Source organism: Lolium rigidum, chromosome 5 (assembly GCF_022539505.1).
Source record: "Lolium rigidum isolate FL_2022 chromosome 5, APGP_CSIRO_Lrig_0.1, whole genome shotgun sequence".
Classification (NCBI taxonomy): domain Eukaryota; kingdom Viridiplantae; phylum Streptophyta; class Magnoliopsida; order Poales; family Poaceae; genus Lolium; species Lolium rigidum.
Genome location: NC_061512.1, coordinates 52,704,307 through 52,722,077, shown reverse-complemented (window position 1 = coordinate 52,722,077; position 17,771 = coordinate 52,704,307). Strand labels below are relative to the sequence as shown.

The 17,771-nt window shown below is 47.0% G+C and overlaps 2 protein-coding genes across 2 annotated transcripts; both read left to right on the top strand.

Moving 5' to 3' along the window:
* Positions 1-2,646: 2,646 nt before the first annotated feature.
* On the top strand, positions 2,647-3,179 carry LOC124651426 (small polypeptide DEVIL 11-like). The gene has a single exon (XM_047190526.1). The coding sequence runs from the start codon at positions 2,716-2,718 to the stop codon at positions 2,947-2,949; it is 234 nt and encodes a 77-aa protein (XP_047046482.1). The 5' UTR covers positions 2,647-2,715; the 3' UTR covers positions 2,950-3,179.
* A 5,665-nt stretch (positions 3,180-8,844) lies between these two features.
* Positions 8,845-9,243, top strand: LOC124651923 (small polypeptide DEVIL 11-like). The gene has a single exon (XM_047190939.1). It carries the CDS (start codon positions 8,845-8,847, stop codon positions 9,067-9,069), a length of 225 nt encoding a protein of 74 aa, XP_047046895.1. The 3' UTR covers positions 9,070-9,243.
* The last annotated feature ends 8,528 nt before the right edge of the window (positions 9,244-17,771 follow it).

Sequence of the window (17,771 nt, the reverse complement as noted above, 5' to 3'; positions counted from 1 at the left end):
CTAGTGGAAAACGGGCTTTTGCACCGGTTGGTAAGGGCTATATGCACCGGATGCCCAACCGGTGCAAACAATCCGGTGCAAAAGCCCCCCCCTGCACCGGTTCAGTTACGAACCGGTGCTAAAGGGTGCACCACGTGGCGGCTTCCGGGCGTCCGAGCGGGAGGACCTTTAGCACTAACCGGTGCTAAAGGGTCTGCCGCGGCAGAAAAACGCCCCAAAACGCTGCCGCGTGAGAAAATACTTTTTTTCGAATTATTTTCTACTCCCTTTTTTTTCTTTTTTCGGAATTTCTAATATTTTAGTTATTTCACAATTACTACCCTTATCTCTAGTCCAATTACTTACTCGTGCTCAAACTTCCCGCTCGGTCACCCATCCTCCCACTACTCTAGCACTAGCACGCTTAACTTTCAAGTTCCTTTCCATCCCGCATCCAAGTGCTTCGCGCGCATGTATGTGATAGTAGTATCATATCAATCCTATTAACATGTCGATCGATGTCATATTTCTTTATTGTTCGAATTTCAAATAATTATTTTAATAAACCAAAGTAATGTTGTAATAATAATCTTGAATAAATAAATAAACATTTACTTTATAATTTGTATTATTTTTAATTATTTTCATTTTTTTAATTTTTAATTTTTTTTGCCAAACCTAAAACCTAAAAATTTGAAAATCTTATAATTTGCTAAAAGTAATAGCAATCTTTATGCAGTATGCAATTATTAATTTTAATTTTAAAAATAAAAAAATATAAAATCCCTAAATTTCTGGAAAAAAACTAAAATCTTCCTGCTTTCATATTTTCATTTGGAATTTTCAAAATCTAAAAATTAGCTAACCGGGTAAACCCGGGTGAATTCGGATGTAATTTTTTCCCACGATGATTTTGATATATTATACGTTTTTTCGACGTCGTATGCAAAAGTTAATGTGGTTTTACCATTTTTCAAACATTTTTTGCAATAAATGTGAAAATTCAAATTTGTTAATTTTTCCTAATAGTAGGTTGCATAACATACATGAATCTCAAAAGATTTTATTTTTTTGAATAATCTATCATTTTCTTTTCTATTTTAAAGTGTTAAAAAATGTTACGTAACCTGGTAGCAAAAGAGTTCGTGGTTCGACAGTCCTCAACTCTTTGCACCGGTTCGTGTTACGAACCGGTGCAAAAGGTCCCGCACAAACCGGTGCTAATGCCCCCTGGACGTGCAGACCGCACGAACCGGTGCTAATGACCTCTTTAGCACCGGTTCGTGCCAAATCAGGTGCAAAAGCACTTTCGAGGACAGGATAAAAGCCCTTGTTTCTACTAGTGGCTCTTGTTTCCTCTCTTGCGAAAATCTGCATGCGTGGGCATATGAACCGGCCGGCCGGCCGGCGCCGAGATACAGACGACCAGCATGAGCTCTTGCTCGCTCGTTACGGGATGGTATAATCAGCTAACAGGCGGATGGGTAGCTCATTCCTAATTAATTAATTAGTTTGGGAAATAATCAGTTGCATCTATCAAGGAATCACTCACCCTCTCTTCAGCCATCGATGGCGCGGCGCGGCGCGGCGCGGCGTGGACAATTTCTGAGTTCCTGTGAAAAAGATGATGACAGATTTTGGGAAGAAGATGATGATTTTGGAATATTCCGTTTTTCAGTTTTAGTTTACAGGGTCTGTTGTGCGCCAGTAGTTTTGCGACCCGTAAACACGTTTTCGAAAGACTGAACTTGAATTTTTGGGTTTACATTTTTATGGGCTGTGCTAGAGATGCTCTAAGAGTAGTTCTATCATGCCCACGAAACTCGGACTTTGGATCTTGGGCTAAACATAACTCTTTTTGAAACTATTCAAAAATAAAATTTTGATGTTTCAAAAACTTTGACCAAAAAATCTCAATTGAAATCCCTACATTTTGAGGTGCACAAAAATGTCAAAATATGACATCAAAAGCGTGCAAATATTCAGTCCTCCAAATTTTGTCAGATTTTCTCATTTTTGTTCATTTTGGGTTAAGATTTTGTGAGCTAGAGTGCAAAATTATCTACATCTATATTTTTCAGATTTCTTTAAAACTTTGAAATTATATTTTTGAATTTTTGAAAAAAATCGAGATCTGTATAGCTCGAGATCTAAAGTGAATTTTCGGTACTCCTACACTTATCTCATGTAACAAACCAGAATATTCCACATGGCTATTTTAGTAGGTTTGGGCGGCATCACCCTCATGGTCCTGAAAAATCTGCATCACAACTACTTCAGCATGGGCGGGCCCTCGGGGACGATGGTCCTTCCTGCTCAGCATTGCTGTTGAAGTTTTGCCGGTTCAGCACGTTGCTCCAATTCAGAGGTCCTGAGAAATGCGCATCACACCTACTTGAGCATGGACGCGCCGAAAGAGACGGCCATTGTCCCCCAGGGGACACACTCCCATATATTATTAGCGTGTGCTTGGAAAAAGATGCCCTACCAAACAGACATAATCTAGTCTTGGTTAAGCTAATCTAATCAACCTTCTATCCTATCAGATCCAACCTCTGAGACACACATCAGTACATCACATATAAGCTCTCCATTGGATTGGCATTTGGGAACTATAAATACTAGCACCCCGAAGCCTCACATCCATATCCCCATCGACCAAAGCAAAAAAAGAGGACTCAAAACACATTGCAGATAAAGTTTCAGAAATCAGAAGAAAGAAACAGGGAAGATATCATGGAGATGTGCCTGGATGATAAGTGGAAGCTGTCCAAGAAGGGGAGCCGGAGGTTGGCGGCGGTGATGCCGGCGGCACCCACCACCAGCAGTGCCGTGAGCCCCAAGGGCCGGATGTCAAGGGGCTCGGGCAGGTCGGTGCCGGGGCGGCTGGCGAGCCTGGCCAAGGAGCAGAGGGCCAGGTTCTACATCATGCGCCGGTGTGTCACCATGCTCGTGTGCTGGCGCGACTAGCCAACCCAGCCCCGGGTCAGAGACAGAGGTAGAAGAAACTAAGAGATGTGCCTGAATTTCCATGGTCATCCTTAGTTTGGTAGATAGATATCGTAGACGATACCATGTGTCACAACAGAGCAGCTGCCACTGATGTATTATCATCCTTGGTTTGGTAATTACTGTCACAGCCACTGTGTGGCACTGATCCATACATGGATATATGAAAATGTTGCAATTAGCTTTCGCTTTTCCGGTCTGTCTACTTAGTCCGTTAACTATGTGCAAGTTCATCATGGGCAGTATATATGTATCGAAATGGACTGCGGAAAGAGTCTTACTGTCTCTTGGATCTACAGGTGAACTGTACATGTTACTCCAATCGAAATCGGAGTATTCGGGTTCAGGAAACGACTCTCTCTCTCTCTCTCTCTCTCTCTCGTTCAGTTAGGAGCACTTTTAATTCAGCTAGTACCCCGATTGAAAAAATCGACCCTATTCTGCTGGCTGATAGGTGCAGCACTACGCGTGAGGACTTGGATTCAGACGTGCCCTGGCCTAGGTTGCGCTATAAAATTGGATAAAAATCAGCAGAACACTGATGTGGAGTACTCGAACTGCTTTGACGTCAATGCACCTACGGCCAGGATCTGTGCCGACGGCTTTTTGTCGGCGCCGTCAGCAAAGAAAAAGCCGTCAGCACAGACTCGATCTGGCCTTCGGCACAGGAAAGCCGTCAGCACAGGAGTCTCCGCGGTGATATTTTTACCCTATAGCTCTATGCTGACGGCCAAGCCGTTGGCACAAGTCCTGAGCTTTCTCCCTCCACGTACCCTTGTGGATCGCCTTTTTAAGTTTCAAATGAATGGAAAAAAATGATAATTTTTTTAAAATATAAAATCTTTTGAGATTCATGTATGTTACGCAACCTACTATTAGGAAAAATGAACAAATATAAATTTGGACTTTATTTTGCAAAAAAAATTATTTCTCGGTAAAATGGCATTATTTTTTGCATATAACGTCGGAAAAAGTGTATAACCTATCAAAATGATCATCTCAAAAGGTTACATCCGATTTCAATGCCTTCAGCCATTTGCAATTTTTCAAGATTTTCAAAATTCCAAAGGGAAACATGAAAGCTCGAAGATTTTAGTTTTCGCCAGAAATTATTTATTTTTAAAAAACTTAAAATTAATAATTGAATTCTCAATCAAGATTAGTTTTACTTAATTATTCATGTATATTTAAATAGTCCTTTGAAATTTAAAATAATAAAGAGTTGTACTATCACAGTTTAATTAATATGATTGATATGGTAGTATTATTAACAAGATTTCATTTCTTCTATGGTAGCTCAACCGGAAGAAACGGAGAAATTAAGCGTGATAGGGGCAGAGTAGTGTGAGGGTGGGTGAAAAATTATGACCATTAGTATAATTTGACCTAAGATTAAGTATAGTTAGAGTTAAAATGATCCATGTAAGAGATTAAAAAAATTATTTTTTAAAAAAAAATGAGCAAGAACTGCCAAATGGCCGTTAGTTCTATGCCGATGAAAAATGGGCATATGCCGAGGCCATATTGTGCCGATGGTGACATGCCAACGGTAGCCGTCGGCACAGACCTATACCGATGACACCCCCAGCTATGCCGACGGCGGCGGCCGTCGGTACCTTGTCGGTTCCCGTAGTGTTTGTTCCGGTGCATACATTGCCATGTTGGCCGCGAACAATAACACCGTCGAGGCGTTATACTGCTCAATTTTGTATATGAATCTAGATTCTTGGGCTGAATCCAGCACCGTGCATCAACGATGGTGGTTGACTGGTTGTGCAATTGCGGACAATTAGACAATTTGTCACTTTGTCCCTCGGATGACCGGACCTGATTATTCCGTGCTTTAATATAATCAGCTGGGATCCAAGTGAGAGCTTGAACCATAAGTTGTACTCATTCGCCCACAGGCCACAAGATCTACGTAGCTATGTTTTGTTGCACATGGCCTCACTCGTTGCCTCATGTTAAAATTGCAAGGTAAAAAGAACTCACGGCTACATGTCGGCTCATGTTTAACCGTCACTGCCGCGTGGCCTGCATGATGGCGTTGCGTCGTGATCGGGACACGTGTCTAAACGTCGTGCATTTCGAGAATACACCCTGGAAGGTGTATCAATCGCATAGAAGAAAGGCCAAGACGGTCGGTACAAAGCCAAGAAGGCTACAACTCCACTCCACGATACAACGCTACACCACGATACAACGCCAAGTGGCAAACAACATACCCTGAACACACCCGATGATAAACGACTCTTCTTGCCCAACATTCTGCCACGAATGGCGAGAAGAGGAGCACAAGGCTTCAGGACCGCGTCACGCACCAAGCAAGACAACACCGACTCAATCTCGGCTCCAAGGCAACCCAGACCAACGTACCTCCCCTCATGCGCCTAGAGGAGTCAGCGAGAAGAAGGCAGGGTCTTGATGGACTTGGGGAAGACATCGAACGGAGCATCTACCATGTCGTACATTGCGCCCCGGAAGCGCAAGCCTTGGGCCGCGGCCACCACCTGCAGCACATCACCAACCCCAAACTCCGAAAGCCGCATCGGTCCCTCCTCGATGGCCTGGACAACATCTTCAAGAAGATAACGACACCTTGGTGCCGCCGCCGCCTGATCCGGTGAACCGGACCTAGGGTTTCCCCTGGCATCAGAGGTAAAGGAAGGCACGGTGAAGGCCACGACCAGCAAGGTAACGGCGCCCGCAGGCGTTGCCGTGATCAACATCGGCCACCGCCGAGAAGGACTTTCGCCCGGCCATACACCGCAACCCCGATGCAGCTGGAGCAGATAGGGAATGAGGATGAAAGCCGCCGGCTTTAGCCACCACCACCCGGAGAAGAGGAACATCGATGGTGGCAAGGGTTGTGCCCACCACCGGCAACAACCGCCGGCCAGATCGGGGACCCAATCCCGCATCCGACGCCGGGGCCTCGGCCAACTAGCCTGCAACCGCGAGACCACCATGGCGCCCGACGCGGCAGCCTAGCGCCGCCACGCCGCCGCAGCAACCGCCTCAGCCCCGCAGCCCCGCCCATGGCCATGGCCACCAATGGACCCGAGGCTGCCGGCGCCGTGCGAGGGCCGCCCCGCCGGAGGGGCTGATCCCCTCGTCACCACCGAGGCGCCCGAACTCGCCGGGAGGGCCGCGCCACCACGCCGAATCCCCGCCGAAGAACGCCGCCGCCGCCGCCGCCCGGGGGAGAGGCCCCCGCTGCCACCGTCGCCACCAAGGCTTTGCCCGGCGGGTCCTCCGGCGGCGGCGAGGGGGAGGGTGGAGGGAGGGGGCGCGCCTGGGGGCGGCAGCGCGGGAGCCTAACCCTAGGGAGGGGGTCGCGAGTTTCGGTCTTCTTCCAACGTCATGCATTTGACCAACCATATCATTGCACACATCTGTCATCGGTGCATCCCGATGTTCATGCGCTCGTTCACGTGAGTACAAGTCAGGGGCAAGTGGTTTTAGGATAACTAATAATCAGCTGTGGCCGTTTATTAGAGTTTATCTCACAGACAGAGCCAAAGCGATGTGCATATCTATCATCTCTTCTAATTGGGTATTGTGTGGGCTTGTCCGATTCCTAACCACCTGATTCATTGTCTGTTTGCTCCTAAGCAGATGCACTAGCTATATTTCAATGTGCACGGCACCTAATTCCAATGGGATTATTTGTGACAACTAGCTTCGTGTTACGCCATTCGATCTGCATTGCGATTCGGGTTAGTCTTGAGTTGCAACATGATTTGTAATTGAGATTTTATGATATAATCTGATCGATAACGAAGTTACATCTCAGTGGACTGAGAAATATTCACATCCAATTCCAATATCACCAGTCCACTGTGCCTTGCCTTGACGCTTGCGTGTGGTAGGAGCCACGTATGAGCTTCTGTGCTAGGATAGTCCGGTGCAACACATGACCCTCAATTAGATCGTTCTTGCTCAACAAGGTATAATCATGCATGTATATATATATATCGTCTCTTCTTTTTGCGGGTAACATATATATTGTCCCTAATTACCCTTGGCTTATGTGGACGATATGAAGCATCGTTAGTAGAAGGACCTAGACTTGTCGTGATCGATGCATGCCCCTTGGATTTAGCTACTCCATCGCGGTTGATCTTCATGGAATATGTGGGAATCATAGTGGCCATCTAGGTCTCGCTGTTGATTATTGATCGGAGAGGTGGTCTCGATCACGATCACATAATCATGAACTCATATGACCACACACTTAACGCTCGATATCGCAAGGTTAGAAATAACATATTAATTATGGTGAGTCCAAAGAGTGTTAGGAGTCTCAGATGGGATCCAGGACATCACGAGAAACTTTGGAATGGTCTGGAGATTAAGAAACATATATAGGAAGTCATTTTAGGATTTCGGAGAAGTACAACTTTTTTGGGGATCGTATCGTGGAATTTGTAGAACGTCCCAAAGGGTCCACTAGTGGGGGCCACTTTTCTCGAGGGGCCATATGGGACCAAGAAGTCGTGATCTATGGGCTAGTCGAACCAGCCCCCAAAAGACCCACCAGGACAGCCTTGAGGGAAACCCTAAAATCGGGCCACCAATTGTGTGTGTGTGTGGGGGGGGGGGGGGAGGACTCTTCCCCTCTCCCCACCTTGCTTCCCCTCAACCTTAGAGGAGGCTCAAGGCACCCTCCCTGCCCCTATATAAGTAGAGGGGTGCAAGGGGCAGGGGAACTCAAGCCCTAGCCGTCTCTCATCCTCATTCATCGTCCCTCTACCTCTCCACCATACTTGCTAGATCAAGAAGGAGGAGATGGTGTTGTGTTGGACGTGTACGTAACTCCAAGGCGCAGTTTGTTGCAGTGCTAGTCCGTTGGATCGCAGAGGGAATGACTACGCCGACCGCGTTAAATACGCTTCGATCCACAAAGGTATGTTGATCTGATCTTTATCGTTACGTGAATCATCTTTGAATAAATCTTCGCTCTTCCTAGATTCGATATTTGTAGCAAGCTAAACGCTGGCTCGCACCAAGCCTAGCCTGAGGTGGCTCGTGTCTAGCCTTAGTGAACAACATGCAAACAAAATTCAATCCTCCAAATTTTGCCAGATTTTGTTATTTTTGTTAAGCTCATAATATAAGTCATTTTGTGTTAAGGTTCTGTGTTTGAATGCATACATCACTATTATGTGCATCTATAATTTATTCTTAGAGGTTTTTTTTTTGAAACTTTAAGCTATGTTTTCAAATTTTGAAAAAAACCAAGCTTCATGTATTTGGAGCTCCAAAGTGAATATCTCAATTAACAAACCAGAATGTTCCACGTGGCTAGTTTAGCAGGGTTGTTCAGCATTACCCTCGAGGACTATGGTCCTGTCAAGCTTAGCGTTCATGTTTAACGTTTTGTAGGTTCAGCATGTTGCTCCAATTCAGAGGTCATAAGAGATGTGCATCACAACAACTTGAGCATGGACGCGCCCTCAGGGACGATGGTCCTTCCTGCTCAGCATTTTTGTTGAAGTTTTGCCGGTTCGGCACGTTGCTCTGATTCAGAGGGCCTGGACGGCAATTGTTCCCAGGGGACACACTCCTATAAATTATTAGTGAGTACACGGAAAGAGATGCCCTACCAAACAGACATAAACTAGTCTTGGTTAAGCTAATTTAATCAACTTCCTATCCAATCAGATCCAATCCTCTCAGACGCATATCACACTAAACCTCTACATTGGATTGGCATTTGTGAACTATAAATACTAGCACCCCAAGCCTCACATTCATCCGGCCTCAGCGATCAAAGCAAAAAAAAAAAAAAAAGAGAACTCAGAACACATTGTAGATACAGCTTCAGAGATCAGAAGAAACAGAGAAGATATCATGGAGATGTGCCTGGATGACCAGTGGAAGCTGTCCAAGAAGGGGAACCGGAGGTCGGCGGCAGTGACGCCGGCGGCGTCCAGTCCAGTGGGCCTCAAGGGCCGGACATCGAAGGGCTCGGGCAGGTCGGTGCCAGGGCGGCTGGCGAGCATGGCCAGGGAGCAGAAGGCCAGATTCTACATCATGCGGCGGTGCGTCACCATGCTCGTGTGCTGGCGCGACTAGCCAACCCAGCCCCGGGGGCTTGCTGTGTTCTTTGGTTTGAGAGTCAGAGGTAGAAGAAACTAAGAGATGCGCCTGAATTTCCATGGTCATCCTTGGTTTGGTAGATAGATATCGTAGACGATACCATGTGTCACAACAGGGCAGCTGCCACTGATGATGTACTATCATCCTTAGTTTGGTAATACTGTCACAGCCACTGTGTGGCACTGATCCATACATGAATATATGAAAATGTTGCAATTAGCTTTCGGTTTTCCGGTCCTACTGTATAGCTACTAGTCTGTTAACTATGTGGAAGTTCATAAATGGCAATATATACGTATTGAAATGGACTGCAAGAAAAGAGTCATCCAGTCTCTCGTATCTAAACTCTAAAGTGAATTGAGCATGTGTTATTCCAATCGAAATCGGAGTATTCTGGTTGAGAAAACAACTCCCACTGTTCGTTTAGTTCATTTGCGAGCATTTTTTTTTCTCAAAATGGATACTGAAACCCCCCTGTCTCTGCTCAACTATACGGATCGAGGTTAGTTTAGTGTTCTTGTTTCACGAGCCTAAACCCTCAAATTTTCAAAGCGGTTGAAGGTTGAGAATGGGCATTTTTTGGCACTTTTAAGGGGTCAAAAACAGGGGCAGAGATTAGAACCCTCAAACCCTTAAATTGAGGATTGAGGGCAGAGACTAGAACCCTCAAACCCTCAAACCTGCGTCTTGGAGAAGCCCCATGAACGACGTCGTCGTTGTGGGCATTACATCGAGCACCTCGTGCACAACGGGTGGAGGGTCGGCGATTGTGGGCGCCGGCGCGGCCTTCTTCCGCGAGGTGGTCTTCTTGACGGCGGGCTTGGCGCCCGCAGGCTTCTTCGGCCCAAGCGTCGCCGTCTTCCGACGGCCCTTGGTGGTGGGCGTCGGGCGGGGCAGCCGGGGCGGTGGAGGGCTGCGGCTGGACGACGTGCTGCCCAGCACGCCACCTTTTCGCGCCGACGTGGGTGGCGGCGACCACCGCGGCCACCTCCGCACCGCTCGGGAGGGGCGGGTGCTCCACCGCGGTGGCGGGGCCGCGAGGGAGGCGGAGGGGGCGGCGACGGAGGATGCAGGCGGGAGGGTGGAGGTCGGGGGCGGCTCCATGGCGCGTGGTGGCCGGCGGCGGCGTGCTTGGAGGCGGCGGCGAGGAAGGAGGCGGGGTTGAATTTTCCCTCCCGCGCTCGCGTGTGGAGGAGTAGGGGTTGAAGGGGTTGGGTCAACCCTCAAATGTACAGGTTGGGAGGGGGGGGGGGGGTAGGGGTTGGGTCCTTAAAAAAATTTGAGGGTTCAAGGGTTAAGGGGTTCTGTCTACGCGTTTTTTAGCCGCAAATTGTAAAAAAACGGTTATTTTCGAAAGTTTGAGGGTTTAGGGATACTACCAGTGATGCTCTTACGTCCTTTTAAAAAAAAAGAGAAAACTTCCTGAGTATATAGAGCATAGCAGATACAAAGCTGAACTGCAATCACACCCTGATGATGCTGAACTTATGCAATTCTACTGCCACCAGACTGCATGTGGAAATTCATAAATGGCAATATATATGTAGCAAAATAGACTACGGAAAGAGTCTTCCATTCTCTGAGATCTCAGTGAATTGAACATGTTATTCCAATAGGAATCCGAGTACTGGGGTTCAGAAAACAACGCTATTTGTATGTTTCTTTCACTCAGGAGGAATTTCTTTTTCGAAATGCAGGTTTAACCCCCCCCCCCCCCCCGCGGTGTCTCCTGAAGTACACTGCGTTGAGCTGTTGAGGTTAGTTTTATGTTTTTATTTTACAATTACTTCATGTAAAAAAAAGGAAATTTGCCGATTACAAAGAAAATAACGGATACAAATATCAACCGCAAGCACACCGAAATGATGGTGAATTTACAGCAATTCTACTACCGCTTAGACTGCATGTGGCATGTTTGGACGAAAGAACTCATCACTGGATTCTTGAGCATGTGACGCAGAGGCTAGGGCTACACTCCCCATTTTCTATATAGAAAAAAGATATGTATTCTTTAGCTGAATCTACCACCATGCATCAACGATTGTGGTTGTTTGCAGAGCATGCAGTTGGCAGAGTGGACAATTAGACAGTTGGTCACTTTGTCCCTCCGATGACCCAACCTGATTATTAAGTGCTTTAAGATAATTAGCTCGGATCTAAGTGAGAGCTTGAACCTTAACTTGTACTTATTCGCCCACAGCAGCCCACAAGATCTGGCTAGGTCTTGTTGCACATGGCCTCACTTGTTGCCTCTGCATTATGTTAAAATCGCAAGGTAAAAGGTATCTCCCCCTTCATGTCGGCTCATATTTAACCGTCACTGCCGCATGGCCTGCATGATCGTGATCAGGAGTTCAGGACACGTGTCTATACATCGTGCATTTGACCGGCCATATCATTGCGCACATGTGTCGTCGGTGCACGATCCCAATCTTCATCCGCTCGTTCACGATGTGTATACCTCCCAAACCGCCTGATTCTTTGTCCACTATGCCAACCGCATGCTCTGCAAACAGCTGCACACACACAAACACAAAAGAAACAGATGGCTGATTCTTTGGCCTTGTTGACCATTATATTCTTGAGCTGAATCTATCATCTCTACTAATTGAGTAATTGGCATCTCCCTAACAGCATGATTCCTTGATTGTCTGTTTACTCCTAAACCGATGCACTAGCTAGATTTCAATGTCCCCGGCAACTAATTCCATCATCGCTGTGTACCTCACTAGGCAAGGGCGGAGCCAGAATTTGACCATAGGGGAGGCGAGGAAGACGACAACCACTTATTTGTCGAAGATTATTTTTTTGACAGGGTTGTATGACATAGAAGATACCTACTATAACAGGGGTGGATGACATCTTAAATATAGTGTCAAAATCAAAATATGAAATGTGATAAAACGTTGGTCTCTTTCTCATCATTTTGAAGCACATTTTTTTGAGAAAAATAAATTGTACTTTCAATTATTTTCTTGCTTTTGTGTATCAACTAGTAGTGGTAGTATATATTCGATCTAACAAGAAACAAACTAGTGATATATACGGATTAAATATTAATACTAATACAGATACATTAGGTACTTGAGAGGCTGAGACTAGATTGCACACCACCGGTCGTACTATGCAGTAATGCAGATGCTCTGCAGGAAGCGCCGGAGCGGCGAGTGATGAGGCGGCCAAGCCGTATCCATGTCAGATCTTTTGACCGGCGCAGTGTCGTAAGGACATCTTCAGCGGCGCGACACAAACGGACGCTGAGCGACCGTTTTCGTCCGCCGTGACCGGAAATGCGTCTAGGGCCTGTTCCAGCGGGGCGACGCAAAGTGACCGGACCGTCCGCGGAGACGCAAACCTGGCCCAAATATGCGCCAGGTTTACGTCTCCGCGGACGCTTGGCGGTCTCGGAAAATGTCCGCGTTGGGTACATCCGGGCCCGGTCGGCAGTGACTAGATAAGCAAAATATGTTGTCATTACTATTGATTGGCCAAAAGGACCATCTTTACAGAGATGGTTAGTCGAGTTAACCTAAAACTACAACGGCCGTACCTACTCGTCGTCGCGTGGCCTACAACCATATTTTCTACATAATAACTTTCAGTAGCAACATGAGCAAACTCAACAATATAACTATCACATAAAGAATTCTTATCATGAGTCTCATGCATAAAATTATTACTCTCCACATAAGCATAATCAATTTTATTAGTAATAGTGGGAGCAAATTCAACAAAGTAGCTATCATTATTATTCTCATCATCAAATATAGGAGGCATATTGTAATCATCGGTAAATTTACTCTCCATAGTAGGTGGTAACAAAAGACCACTATCATTATAATCATCATAAATAGGAGGCAAAGTATCATCAAAGTAAATTTTCTCCTCAATGCTTGGGGGACTAAAAATATCATGCTCATCAAAACCAGCTTCCCCAAGCTTAGAATTTTCCATATCATTATCAACAATGGTGTTCAAAGCGTTCATACTAATATTACTACCAGCATGCAAATAAGATTTCATAGGTTTTTTAATTTTCGCATCAAACAATCCATGTTTTAAATCAGGAAATAGAATAAGAAGCTCATTCTTGTCCATTATGCCAAACTAGTGTAAACAAGAAACAAAAAGATGCAATTGCAGGATCTAAAGGAAATAGCTTCGAGTACTTACAACGGCGAAAATAGCTTAGTAGCCGAGATCCGGAGTGTGAGTACCTTTTACCTTTCCTCCCGGCAACGGCGCCAGAAAATAGCTTGATGTCTACGGGAGCTTCTATTCTTGTAGACAGTGTTGGGCCTCCAAGAGCAGAGGTTTGTAGAACAGCAGCAAGTTTCCCTTAAGTGGATCACCCAAGGTTTATCGAACTCGGGGAGGAAGAGGTCAAATATATCCCTCTCATGCAACCACTGCAACCACAAAGCAAGAAGTCTCTTGTGTCCCCAACACACCTAATAGGTGCACTAGTTCGGCGAAGAGATAGTGAAATACAGGTGGTATGAATGAATATGAGCAGTAGTAACGGCGCCGAGAAAATAGCTTGCCGACGTGTAGTTGATGGTGGTAATATGGTAGCAGTAGTAACGTGATAAAACGAGTAAACAAGCAGCGATAGCAGTATTTAGGAACAAGGCCTAGGGATTAGACTTTCACTAGTGGATACTCTCAACTTTGATCACATAACAGAATAGATAAATGCATACTCTACACTCTCTTGTTGGATGATGAACACATTGCGTAGGATTACACGAACCCTCAATGCCGGAGTTAACAAGCTCCACAATTCAATGTTCATATTTAAATAACCTTAGAGTGCATGAAAGATCAACACGACTAAACCAAGTACTAACATAGCATGCACACTTGTCACCTTCACACTATGTAGGAGGAATAGATCACATCAATACTATCATAGCAATAGTTAACTTCACAATCTACAAGAGATCATGATCATAGCATACGCCAAGTACTAACACGGATGCACACACTGTCACCATTACACCGTGCATGAGGAATAGAACTACTTTAATAACATCAATAGAGTAGCACATAGAATAGTAGTGATACAACACACATTGCAATCATAAAGAGATATAAATAAGCACTTCACTACGCCATTCATAACAGTGAATAAGTATTCTGTGAAATATAGCCTAAGAGACCCACACGGTGCACACACTTGTCACCTTTACACACGTGGGACAAGGAGTCTCCGGAGATCACATAAGTAAAACCCGAGTTGACTAGCATAATGACATCTAGATTACAAGCATCATCATATGAATCTCAATCATGTAAGGCAGCTCATGAGATTATTGTATTGAAGCACATAGGAGAGAGATGAACCACATAGCTACCGGTACAGCCCCGAGCCTCGATGGAGAACTACTCCCTCCTCATGGGAGATAGCAGCATTGATGGAGATGGCGGTGGTGTCGATGGAGGAGCCTTCCGGGGGCACTTCCCCGCCCCGGCGGCGTGCCGGAACAGAGACTCCTATCCCCCAGATCTTGGCTTCGCGATGGCGGCGGCTCTGAAGGTCGAAGGGGCGACGACACCATAGGGCGGCGCGGCCAGGGCATGGGCCGCGCCGGCCTATCATCTGGGGGCCCAGTGGCCCCCCTCTGGCGACTCTGTTGACGTCAGAAACCCCCTGGCGGGCAGAGACGGGCAACACGGTAGAGCCGGGAACAACTAGGGCTGCGGCTGGCCCCAGTCCCTCTGAGCGACGGCCCGCAAAGCCTCCTGGTCGCACGCGCCGATGTTTATCACAAGGGCGTGCCACCCGACCTATACCGGTCGGGAAGGTGTGGATGATGCCTCGCTTAGTTTCCTGCGAGGCACACACGTAAACGTTAAATACGAGCCTCGATCGGCTCTCGGGTTATCCTGTGAATCGGCTCAAAGAGCCGATCCACCCATGATTCGGACGAGGTGTCCGAATATATGGTGGTCCCGCTTGATCAAGGTAAAGCTAATGAGATCTACGACGATGTAGGGTTTTCACCGCATAATCGGATCGTCCTACTCCGGGTTGGGCCTCGCGGCCACGCACGGTGATCGTAAGCCGATCCTAAACAAGGCCTAAAAACCAACACGAGGTTGATCCTCGGAACATCCTCGCTTAGGGCCAACGAACGACACCCTACGTGCCGCCGGATCCTCCCCCCTTTGTAAGGCCTAACTATTGCAGATATTAAACTAATCCTTGTAGAACAAGGAGTAATCGTAACGGATCAGATCTACTAAACTATGATCAAGCGGGGTGCCGCCCTACACCTAAGATAGGTGTAAGGGCGGCTAGACATGCAAGGGTTGCACTACGAAAGCATGTAATATGAAGAACAATGCTAACCCTAACATGTCTAAGATAACTACGTTGCTCGCCATCAAAAAGGCTTCGGTACGAGCAACGCATGAACAACGTGGGCAGGCTTGTGCTGCCTAGATCGCAAGATGCGATCTAGGCAGCATGATGCTACCGGTAGAAACCCTCGAGACGAAGGGGTTGGCGATGCGCCGAGATTTGTTTGTGGTTGAACGTTGGTTGTTGTTTATTCCATAAACCCTAAGTACATATTTATAGTCCGAGCGGACTTTCTAATGTGGGCGTGCACTAAACCGTGCACGAGATAAACTCTAACTTTTAATCTAGATACAATCTACTATAACTAAAGATACATGGGCAATCTGGCCCAACTTCACCGAACGGGGCCGCTTCGGAGATCCTCCACGTGTAATCTTCCAAGCCCATCCTGATCGCGGCCCACCTCCTGATTTAGCCAAAATCCGGTGATAACACATGCCCCCCTGGTTTTGGTAATGATAATTTCAAAACCACTCTGCTTTTTCCTTCGAAGGGTCATGTCGTGGCAGAGCAGAACCGTCGCGAGTATGTTTCATCATGACGACTTGCCTTCCCAACTTCTCTCGCACGATTTGACGGTTTTGGCACCACGCCCTCGAAAGCTGGTTCCGCAAATTAAATCTCCATCCCCTTTATCTAACTGCATCGAACAGTTCTCCTCTTCGTCCTCCCCACATTAGTACTCCCAAAAAACCCTTCTGCGCACCATGTCTTCCTCTTCCTCCAACTCCTCGGAACTCTCCCTCGGGTCCTCCTCCTCCCGTGAGACGCCGCCGGACATTCGCGCACCGGAAGAATGGGACCTGGAAGACCACGCCTCCTCCATCTGGTCCGAGGACGATAAATCCTTGACCAGTTGGGAGAGCGACCTCCGCTTCCTCGCCGACGGGGAATCGGAGGAGGAGAGCGATGACGATCGCTTCTCCTGGGACGACTTCACCTCCTCCGAGGAGGTGAAGGAGGAGGAGGAGGAGGAGGACGAAGACAGCTCCTCCAACGAGCCGCCGGCCAAACGCCGCCACCTCTGGCCCGGGAACCTCAGCGACGTTGACAGTGACGACGACGCTGACGAAGAAGACGAAGACGACGAGGGTCCTGCCGGCGGCCGCTGGAGCAGCGATGACGAGCCGGTACGGAGCAGCGCCGACAATGGCGATGACGGCGACGACAACGACGAGGGCAGCAGCGGCCCCTAGATAGGACCTTAGCATAGGGCCAGCAGTAGCAGACGGGGCAATGTATCCCCTAGCATTTTCTTTTGAGAGCAATCAGCTCTTCTGTGTAAGAAATCCGGTTTATCAATGAAGAAATTCCCCAATTTTGATTTTGCCGATTCCCTTTATGATAATTTAGCCGATTGTCTTTCGTACTAGTTCTCCGATTGCCAAGCGGGTCAATGCCCAATAAGCCGATAGCATCGCATCGGTCTTTCACGATAAATTTCGAGATAGATCCATCCGGGCCCAAACTCCTGGTCGAGGCGAGGCCAAGCCATAATCGTGTAAACCCTAGGCCTTTCGGACATTCTTCCGCCGTATCCTTTCCTTCCGGATCCTCTTTGCCTTCGAAGAGCCCTAGGACTCGTTGCTCGGATCAATTTAAACGCCGAAGCTGCCACTTACGCGGGACGGGCATCACTTACGTGGTGACGTTTTATAATCCTGCCCTCGTTCTCTTTCAGCAACCATTGCTCAAAATCAAGCCGAGATGCAAAGCCAACCGATTTTAGCAAAATCGGCTTTCCTATAGCAAAGGACCTCTCGTAGCAAGTTGCCCCCGAGCCTCGGCCGGGGTGGAAATAATGATGAGGACCCGTAATTCAGAGCAAACAGGCACGGGCTCGACCATGTCCGAGAGTGCTATCGTGCGTGGCCAGTCAATTGATCACCTTTCATCCGTTGACAGTTTATACAGCCGATTCAGCAGGCTAGTAATCTGGCGCTGAGTAGGTGCCCTCAACACAGTTCTGGGCTTGTCGCTGGATCGTCTTGCATACGGAAGCTGATAATTTTGCAACATCGGCACCATTCTTCAGGCAAGTCGTGATGCAGAATTAGCCGATTCCAACGAAATCGGCTCCCCAGAACAGAGAACCTTCAAGGTGAGCTGCCCCCCGGGCCTTGATACGTCTCCAACGTATCGATAATTTCTTGTGTTCCATGCCACATTATTGATGTTATCTACATGTTTTATGCACACTTTATGTCATATTCGTGCATTTTCTGGAACTAACCTATTGACGAGATGCCGAAAGGACGAGCTTGTCTTGTTCTCTGTTTTTGGTTTCGAAATCCTAGCAAGGAAATATTTT

What these genes read in the sequence shown, in the direction of transcription:
- LOC124651426 (XM_047190526.1), top strand. Translation starts at nt 2,716, where the DNA reads ATGGAGATGTGCCTGGATGATAAGTGGAAGCTGTCCAAGAAGGGGAGC.
- LOC124651923 (XM_047190939.1), top strand. Translation starts at nt 8,845, where the DNA reads ATGGAGATGTGCCTGGATGACCAGTGGAAGCTGTCCAAGAAGGGGAAC.